At 38.8% G+C, this 10,389-nt stretch overlaps 1 protein-coding gene across 2 annotated transcripts in view; it reads left to right on the forward strand.

Moving 5' to 3' along the window:
* Positions 1 to 10,389, forward strand: part of CTDSPL (CTD small phosphatase like) — a 186,100-nt gene that overhangs the window by 169,815 nt on the left and 5,896 nt on the right. For both annotated transcript variants that reach the window (XM_019508080.1, XM_019508082.1), the window contains 3 exons: positions 1,083 to 1,139; positions 7,448 to 7,540; positions 9,260 to 9,445. In XM_019508080.1, coding sequence (XP_019363625.1) covers positions 1,083 to 1,139; positions 7,448 to 7,540; positions 9,260 to 9,445 — 336 coding nt within the window. The remainder of the gene's footprint in view (positions 1 to 1,082; positions 1,140 to 7,447; positions 7,541 to 9,259; positions 9,446 to 10,389) is intronic.

A 10,389-nucleotide genomic window follows, 5' to 3' on the forward strand; every position in this document is an offset into this window, starting at 1 on the left:
TGATCTTCTCGGGTCCCTTCCAACCCTAGAAACTATGAAACTACATAAGAGTTTCAGAAATCTTCCCTTTTTTTGAAGGATCTTTAATCTTCAGTGCTTCAATACCAGAAGGATGGACATCTGCTGCCCAGTTTACAAGGTCACTGTGAAATGCCTCAGTTTTCCCATTTCATCCCGGGTCATTTCTGATGGTTTGTAGTACTATAGCACTGTCTCATCAGCCTACTCCATTTTTATAGCACTTTAAAGTTGTTTAAAGGGCTATAGATTTTAGGTTGGTCCATATTCAGAGTTAACTACTAGTCACTTGCTTAGAGTGAAATATGTGTGGACCAGTGCTTGAAAAAGAGCACTTTAGAGGAGGAGTCACATCCAACATGCAGAAAGATTTGTATCCAGCCGAAGAAGGTCCAGCCTGGGCTGAGGCAGCATGGGAGGGTCAGGTGGCGCAGGGCTCCATCGTGCTGCCCATCCCTTCTGCAGCATCTTCCTCCACAGCTCTCCCTACTGCTCGCTTATGCCTGTAGTTACCCTTACTGAAGGAGAATGGGGTGCCTGCAGTGAGAGTAAGTACAGGTGGCTTGAGCTGCGGGCAGAGCTTTGCAGCCTGCAGCAGGGGCCTGGGTCACAAGTTTCCACGTAAGGGGCAAAAAATTGGCAAGCCCTGCTTTAGAGTAACTGCAGCTGTTTGAGGTGCCTCTTCCCAGGCAGATTTCGTGATCCACCGGCTTTTCTCAGTGACATGGAATCCTCTCACTGGATGCGAGTACTGGGTTAAAAAAAACCCAACCTGAATAGCAGTGTTGGGGCTGCTCTACTCTTTAGGTTAAGGGGTGAGGTCTGGGATCCAGAGGCATACAGGACAAAAGTACAGCCTCCCACAGCTGCTCTTGGGTAAAAGATTCCAGACATGCCTGCATGGGGTGCATACATCTACAGTGGGATCCACCAGCAGAAGAGAGATCCTGAAGAACTCCAGCTACTGCAATCTCTCTCTTATGCCTTAGGAATGTCCTTCTCTAATGCTATTTAAGCTGGTTGTTTGAAACCTTGGACTTAATTCCCTGTCTCTCTTTTTCTAGCCAATTAACAACGCGGATTTCATTGTCCCTGTTGAAATTGATGGAACCATACATCAGGTAATCATCGCTGTTGTACTCTGAATTTATGAAAAAATGTAAGGCCAGAAGGGACCATTAGATCTTCTTGTCTTGCTTCGTGTATATCGCAGGCTGTTATCTTTCTCTCGGTTGTCTCTGTGTTGAACTAAATAACTTCCTCCTAAGTGAAATATAATTTTGTGGGCACAGATCCGTAGCATCTGTTGGCAAAAACCATGACGCCATGGCTGTGTCTCTGTAGCAAAGCGCTCTCTCGTTATAGTGCATTGGTACAGTGATGTAGCAGCCAAAAATAACTGCGTGGTCAGCACGGTGCGGTACAGGCTGTTACTGCACTGCCCTTTAGTACTTCCAGAAGGAAGTACTAAATGATGATGCAGTAACAAAGGTGCCATACGGCCATGTGTAAAAGTGCCCTGTGTTTGTGTAGAGCATATCGTCCTGAAAAGAATCCAGACTTGACCTGATGCAAGGTTTCTAATCAGCTACTAGTCTGCCTTTAGCTGCGTCAGCACTTCTAGAAAATCTCCTGTCCCAAACTGAAATCATTTCTCATGGAGGCTGAGCTTCTTCAAAAATTAAACAAGGTAATGATACATTTCAAGTGGTGTCAGTGTAAGGTAATATACCTATTTCTTTACAATGGTCTTCATTCCTTAAAGGCAGAGGCTGACAGAGTCAGATGATGAACATTGAAAAATTGATTTTTTTTTTTTTTTTTTTTAAAAATGTTTTATTTCCTTAAAGGGGGGGGTGTAAAAGGTCAAAAATGAAAAATGAAAAAATTTTTTTTTTTTTTTTTTGTAAAAATGTGGATCAGCAGGAAAAATAGAACTAGAAATCCGGGTGGCCCTCGCCCCAGTCCACATCTACATTTAAGCTTTGCATGTCAGGGTTCCTTGTCTTCTAAGTACCCAGCAGGCTTGGGACAATATGAAAAAGATTTTCAAAAGTCATGTGATATTTTTCTTTTCTTTTTTTTGCCTATCTCAAATTTTAAGCTCTTCCTTTCAGAAGCCATATATGAACCTGCCTTTCAGGAAGTGCTGACCATCTGTTCTGTGAAAATCAAACCCATTGAAAGGCATTTCAGATTGCTCTTTGAAATTTTGATGCATTCAACTGTGCCACTTCTGAAAATCTTGGCCCAAATTAACATAATGCTTAAAGGTTCCTTCTCCAGATTTTAACATTACATCTTTATACTTAAATTTGGCCCCACTCTTTACTGGACTTTTTATATCTTAATTTTCTGATGTATTGAGCTTGCATGCTGATTTAAAATATATCTTTTGTTAGGTAATACCCAAAAGTTTCTTCTCCAGCCAGTCTCAAACATGACACCTGACACAAACTTGCTGCATTATACTAAATTACACTGAATTATGATAACATCTGGATCAGGACCTAATTGTACTACATGTCACACATCTTTCTAGGTAGATAGCTGTGTCTCAAAGGTTTCTCTCTCTCTATTTAAGAGTGGACAGGGCCATTATAATCTTCTGCCTCATCACAAGCTGTAAAATTTCCTTAGGTAGTTCCTGCATTGAACCCGTCACTTCTCATTTGGTAGAGCATAGTATAAACTGATTTTTAACAACAGTTATCTGTCAGAATCTGCAATCCCTGTATTCTGACTAAAGTCTAGAAGAAAGAAAACAAAGATTAAGCAATCTTCACTGGAAAGTGTATTTATGTAATATAGTATATTAGACAAGTACTAACATGTTACGAAACTATCGTGACAGTAGATAAGGTCATAATCCACTTTGTATGAAAGCAATAGCACCCTTTCAAAGCAGGGGTTATTCAAAGCAATATTACCAGACCTGATTTTCACCTTAAATAGGTTCCCTTAGAAGACAAGCAGAATGTACAAGTTTTGTTGCTCTGTAATTTTCTAAACTGCCTGTTTGGAAACAACTTTTTATTGGTTTTTCTTTCTGCCAACAAAATATATTAGCATGGTTTTTTCTACAAGAAGCCTCAAATTGCTTCTTGTAAATACACAGCAATATATAATCCCCACATTATCTCTTAAACTATTGTTTTTTTAAAATTATAATCTTCAAGTGACACTGAAAGGCTAAATTAGCTTTTCTCTTGCTGGAGTAAATTGTAGCACAAATACCTAAGAGAGCACGTCCAATATAAACAGACGCTGTATCGGTCAGATAATAGCACAGTCCCTTTCTCAGGTCTCTCTTTCTGGCTCTATAAAAGTAAAAAGAAAAAAAAAGATGAACTTAGTTTCCTATGCCTTACCAAATTATTTATAAATCTCGGCAAGATCAATGAAAAATATGTTGTAATTCATGAAGGCTTTATAAAAGTGGGTGTTTTTGTAAATGAAAATGGCATACTGAGATGAGATATAGCAATGTATAAAATTAATGCATAATTTTGGCATCATTACATAACACCTTTTTCCATGTTAATCAGTCAAGAGCGTGTTCATTAAAAATTAACATTTAATTCTAGCACCCGGGAAAAATCGTGAGTATTTTGATGGGCTTAGAAAAGATAGGTTGCCTTTTTTTAAAATGTGGTTCCAGCAGTTTGAAGCCTTTACACTAATGGAGGGTTCTGTGTTTTTTTGCCATATAATGATGTTGGTAACTTGCTATACTGGCAGTTACATAGCACCCCATTATACCCAGAAATTCCTTTGTATACAGTAATCCTTTATTAGGGTGGTTACATAACTTTGTCTTATACTGCAACAGTTGGAGTAGATACAGCAGTTAGAAATAGCTTTATTTAGCACAGTTTGGAACTGTTTTTTTCCGCTTATTATTATGTGAATCTAAGATGCCAGGCACTAACATGAACAAAAACTAGCTTCTTATTGTTTGAATAATATGTCAATACAGAAAAAAATGTTTTGAATTTTTTAAGCTGATGGAAACATATGTTTACTATGCTTGTTTGGGATATTGTATGTGACCTCTTTTATGCAGAACAGTGTTAAATGTAATCTTTCTTTCCACGAAGGACAGTATTCCTCAGTTCTCCTGGAAAAGGTTGTTACCTGGTTCAAGTAATCCAGGATAGGCTGTATGCATTGGAATTGGCCTATTCTCGATTACTTGCACTGGGAGACAGCCACAACAAAGAGGGCCAGACACGTGAAGACACAAGAATTTGCAGTATTTTTCCGTTTCCTATTAGTAGGAAGGACCCACCCTGTGAAATGGAAGATTTAGTAGTTCAGGTTGTCTCTGTCAGACTTCTCTATTGCATGAAGACTGTGAGGTTCCAAAATGAATTTTTTTAAAAGTGTGTACACAATTGTATTTTATTGAAATAAAGTTTGTATTTCTGCTTACAAATATTGTACTCTTCAAAGGTGACAGTGCTTCACAGTATATGGGAAGCTTTATCTGTAAACAATCTCTAAAATACATTTAATATAGTTGAAGTAGTTAAACTTAATAGGTTTTAAAGAAGTACTTTACTAAAAAACTCCTTTAAATGTTAGTTACTGAGATATAGTTAATAAAAATTGACTGTATTCCCTTAAATTTTTACCAGAATAGAGAGGTAATTAACAAGCCACTACATCCTGAAGAGTACAGATGTAGAAGAAATGAGTCTTTTTATGCCTTGAAAACAGTATATAAATCTCAGCGAAGAGCCAGGAGCCAGTTAGTCTAGAGACTTGAAGACATCATACAACAGAAAAAAAGCCAAGCCACAAATAACCATGCAGCATTGAGATTCAAGTCCAGTAGCTATTGAAGCAAAGAAAAGAATATGCTAAGTGAGAATGTGAGGAGGCAGAGAAGAAAAGAGCTGCTCTGTAATTGGAGAAAGGTTTTGTATAAAGGAGACCAAGGGATTTTGTAGTCCAGGATACCAGTACACTTGCGGTTGCTACCAAAACCTGAGAGTGACTTCTCAAAAACCTTCTGTAGAGAGAATCCACACCTGAAGCACTAAGGAACTTTGTCTTGGTAAATGCTGATATGCTGTTAGGAAGAAGAGATGGGGTTTTTTCCTATAAGCCCTCAGGAAATGGTGGGGCCTTATCCAGAATTTGGAAGTGATCCTGTAGCATATACTAGGAACTTGTGCACACACAAGGCATTTAAGTAACAAAAAAGAGAAAAGTTGTTGGCCAGTGCCCGGTTGGCCTGAAAAAGGGAAGACAGAAGGGAACTGAATTAGGAATGCATGAGAGTGCCACTGATAGACCAAAAGATCTAGACCACCACCGTCATTAGATGGAGGCTGCTCCACTTTACAGAGGCGCTGCATAGTCCAGTTCATATTGACTACCTGCTAGCAGCCATGTGGCCACAGGACACCAGGCAAGGATTTAAAATAAAAAAAAATGATTTGTTTTTCAGCCCACCTTTGTAAACAAGTCGGTAGGTGGGGCCAAGCTCCCCTGGCATGGGGACAAATATGTTTTTATTGCAAGCGCCCATTGTTTAAATCCTTGGTTTGGATTTTATAATTAAAGTGCAAGGGAAATGCTTTTTAAACATATGTATGTCTCTCTCTCTTAATGCATTTTGGCTTAGTGCAACTGAATACACTGACTTTTTTAGAAAGGAAGAAGACTCATAACACCTAGAACTTGTCACTAGGTGATTTCAGTATATTGGTTAAGGAATTCTTATACATCGTGCTGGGTGTCTGTGAATATAAATGTGGGAGAGAAATTAGATTGTGACTTTAGAAAGGAGAACAAGCAGTTCTGCACTTCTGGCAACACCTGCAAAACATCCCTACAGCTACCTGGAAAGAAAACAAATAGCATTTACATGCATTGGCTGCTAAAGAATTGTCTGTAAACTGAATTCCACTCAAGCCATATACTTATCTAATTGACTACTAAAATCATTACAAAAGTGGGGAATCAAAATTAAAGCTGAGAGAGAAATTTGTCCTCAGATTCCATGTATGAATATCCCAAATGAGTGTGCCCAGGTGACATAGGGCTCAAAGTGAAGTGAAGAGTAATTAGCATTTGCATCAAAACACTTGGGCTTTTATCAAACAACTCCTAGGCAGTGTTCAAGTCCTTATTACGTCCTTTTTCTTCCTTTTGCTGAAGGGTTTTATTACACTGCAGAGTTCAAGCTGGTATTTCTGTAATATTTCTCCTTCAGTGCTTAATGGGATCCCTATACTTCTTTTGCTTTTTGATAATACTTTTAATCTAATCAAGATCATACATTAACCAGCGTAACTTCCTTATACACAAAACAGAAACATTAATTAATTTGACTTGTGTATGATGCTTTGCTTTTTAAAGAAGAAACTCCTTTAATTATTTACCAGACTTTTGCATTTAAGCGAATTTTAGCATTGTAGATTATTGGTTACACTAGGAAGATATAATATGGCTAATCAGGTTCTTTCAAACAATTTCAGTCTCTCAGTAGCAAACAAGACAGATGACATGATTTAAAATATATACATATTTAACTCTCCACTTGGCTTCCCAATTTTTTATTATCATCGTAATCAAATTGTAAACTTCCTGGACAGGGACTGCGTCTGTCTTGGGATCTTGTATGAACACAAAGCACAGTGTTATTTGCTTGACAAATAATAATCTAATTATTCTTAGTGTTGGCAGTGAGCAGCCAAGCTACTGGTACTGTTCTTTGTGCAGATAGGCAAGGGCTCCTTCTTGGAGCTGCAGCTGCCTGAAAGGAGCAAAACTCAGAATATTTACTGCATTTATGATAAAGCCCTAACAGAATGGGTTATGTCTTTAGCCTGTGGCTTTTAAAAGCAATTTTAACCAGCCTTTCAAAGTGGTGGTACAGTAAAGCCTATAGTATATATTGGAAATACATTTTTCCATTCAGCAGGTAAAAGTTTCTGTTTTACTTGCAGGTTTAGAAAGCTAGCAAAATGCAACAGAGACAGTAATCCTGTGGATACATAAAAAAATATATATTTGCGGGGCAGGAGGGGAAAGCAGCATCTGACACAGACAAGCAAAGAGTGCTAACAGCAGAAAACGGTGGATGTTTGCTTACCTCCAAAATTGCTTAAGGAACTAAGGAAACAAACAACCAAGGAGTCAGTCCTATCACTGACGAAGTTGTAAAGCCTCAACCCTTAGATAGTCTTCCTCTTTCAGAGGTATTTTCAGAACACACCATGGCAGGAGGATGCACATTATTAGCAACAGCATGATCAGCTGGGGGCTACGAGTCACATAAAAGCAAATATCTTTTCTGAATCTATTTAACAGAGCATCCTTTGTCACATTTACTTTTTCCTTCCCGTGTTAGGCTAACTCCTCATCTCTTTTTTTTTAAAGCATCATTTGACCTAAACAGTTACTGTCGTTCCAGGTTTATGTATTGAAACGACCGCATGTGGATGAGTTTCTCCAGAGAATGGGAGAACTCTTTGAATGTGTACTCTTCACAGCCAGTCTAGCCAAGGTTTGTCATAGACTCTTCTTTGTCCTTAGTATTTTTAATGCTGGTTAGTGAATTTTTTTGTTCGGGTTTTCTATGGATAATTGTCTTTCTTAGTGCTATCTTAATTTTTCCCCTTCTTTTCTGCTTCTTTGTCTGACAGTGTGTACTTTGTCTGCTAGTGTGTGGGTAAGTTGTTTCCATGGTAACAATATCACATATGGGCTTGTCTCATAATGTAGCCTCCATGTATTGCTCATGATGCCGATATGAAAGGCTTACAAGTTACCATGGTTATAGTGGGCAATTAGAACAAATAGTGTACTACATAAAGCAGTGTATTAAAGCCGGGCATGAAATACAATACACCATATCTAACACAACAACTATGTAACCAGGTGATTTAGTTCAGAAATTACTTGGGTACAAAAATACAGAGAGCACTTCTGAATTGTGGATGTGCAGTTTATACTCTGGGTTTAGAAACTGAATCCTTTTTGCACAGCTTGACAGATGTCGTATCTGAAAATCCATATTTTGTGCCCTTTGAGTTTTTGTAGACATAGTTATACCAGAGGTAGTTCTGTAGCGGACTTCAGTATATAAATTCTGCATTGTTTTTGGTGGAGCATATCTGGTGGTGGTTTTGCTATGAAATCAGCTTATTTTTAATCTTTCTTATTTAAATATATTTGTTTTTAGTAAAGTAAGTTATGTTTTAGTCTCCTTGTGACTTTCCATAGACTATAGAGATGGAGAAGACCTATTAGAGCATCTAGTTTATATCCTTGTCAGCGCTGGATTTGTGGTCACCAGGGTTGTGTCCAGTCTAGTTCTGAAAATTCTGGGCACTGGCGCTTTTCTGTAGGGGAAAGTCATTAACAGCAAGATCAGTTTTGTTGCAATATTGAAAATCCACATAAAACACTTAACCTTGTACTCCAGAAGCAAAACTATAAAGGACTAGTGCTAAGTAAAATTGCCAAGGATATAAGCGCCTATGCTCTGGTTTCCTTTCTACATCTTTCCTTTTCCTTTGGCCATTTCTATCACTTCTCAAGCCCCAGTTCACGTCCTAATATGCTGCACTACATTCACTATCTTCAAGGCATGTGGTAGAGCTGCCCCTTTTTTCCTTTGGGTGTTTCCCAGAGCAGAATGCAGCATATGCCTCTTTTTCTTAATGGTATTTTCACCTGCTCTGGTTTGGCCCTCAGGCACCACATATAATTAGTAAAGGTGTATGAATTAGATGAAGTCATCTGCCCTTTCATAACGCTTTACCTTTATAGACACGTGGAATTGGAGGTGATAAGAGCAACTTTGAACTTGGTGTTTGGTGCTGTAGATTTCTCTTCACTATTTTTTTCATGCATTTCACAGTAACATTAAGCGTTTAAGGAGAAATGCAAGGACTCCACAGTGAGATGTATTTATGTAATCAGTAAATCATAGGAAACTTTGCACTGCAGGTTATTTTCTTTCTGAAAAATAACTGTACTGTACTCCTGTCACCCCTCCATTAATAAATACTGGGTTTGCCAGCATGTAAATTAGTTGAAGGAAAAGGTGGTTATAATTGTGCTTTTACTTTTCTGTCCTCCTTGACTTGAGCAGGGACTTGAACTGGATGAAGTTCACAGTCCCTTTCCAGACTGCCTTTTATGTGCTTCTGTTTAGTTCTGGGAAATATTGCCAAATCTATGGACAGACTATTTCAGCTCTCAAACTTCTTTTTTTAAGTATGCAGACCCAGTAGCAGACTTGCTGGACCGCTGGGGTGTATTCAGGGCCAGACTCTTCAGGGAATCCTGTGTTTTCCACAGAGGAAATTATGTGAAGGATCTGAGTCGACTGGGACGTGAGCTGAGTAAAGTTATTATAGTAGATAATTCTCCTGCATCTTATATCTTCCATCCTGAAAATGCAGTAAGTAATTCTGAGAGATGAACTTTATTTCTTCGGGCTTTTTGCTCAGGGCTCCATGTTCAGAGATTACTGATATGATCTACAGTGAGCTAGTGCCAGGTGCCTTCAGTTTCTTAAAGTAGACATGTGGGCTCTACTGCTAGATGTGGTCAGAGGGAGAGGGAGGGCTTCTCCAGCTGCTCCTTTAAGTATTATCAATAGAGGTTCCCATTTTGGGGGTACTTGTGCATTCCGCTCAGCAGCCACTTCCTGCCACAGTTATTAGGTATTTATTTCATTGTAAATTGTTGAATTTAATGCAGCAGAGATTTATGTTTCTTCATTAGAAACAGTGTTACTGTGAACATGGTCTTCCTGTAGAAATTGCTCATCTGGCTTCTTTGTTTTGTTTTGTTTTTTTTTTTTGTTTTTTTTTTTTAAAGACTTTAAGGCACACCTGTCTTAACCTCAGTTTTCTAAAATAGGATCTTAATATCTGGGTCCCTCAGCTGTTTGGGTGAAGCCTAACGGTTGCGTGCCAAATATGGCGCTCAACCTTTAGGCACCAAATATGGTTTGAAGTTATTATCAATGAGCAAAATGATGGGGAGTCTCTGCTCTAATTCAAGCTGATGGATAGAATTCAGAACTATTCCAGACCATTATTTAATGTTTCAAAATTTAGAGCCAAGGAATTACTATCTAGTAGAGCAGTTGGGTTTAACTGGGGTGTCGCAGGACCCCCTCAACCGTGCCACAACACAGGCACTGAGGGGGCAGCCAAGTAAAAAGGCCTATGGCACACATACAGGCTGCCTTGGGGCTCTCTGAAAACCATAAAACAGGACAGGAGAGTTGGCTTAAACTGTAGCCTTTCCCAGTCCTTTACCCCTATGCTTCTCTTGAAATGGGCAGAAGGGTGGAAGTGTCGTGTGTGTGTGTGTGTGTGTGTGTGTGTGTGTGTG

Source organism: Gavialis gangeticus, unplaced genomic scaffold, assembly GCF_001723915.1.
Source record: "Gavialis gangeticus isolate Ggan-Ray unplaced genomic scaffold, GavGan_comp1, whole genome shotgun sequence".
Classification (NCBI taxonomy): Eukaryota; Metazoa; Chordata; order Crocodylia; family Gavialidae; genus Gavialis; species Gavialis gangeticus.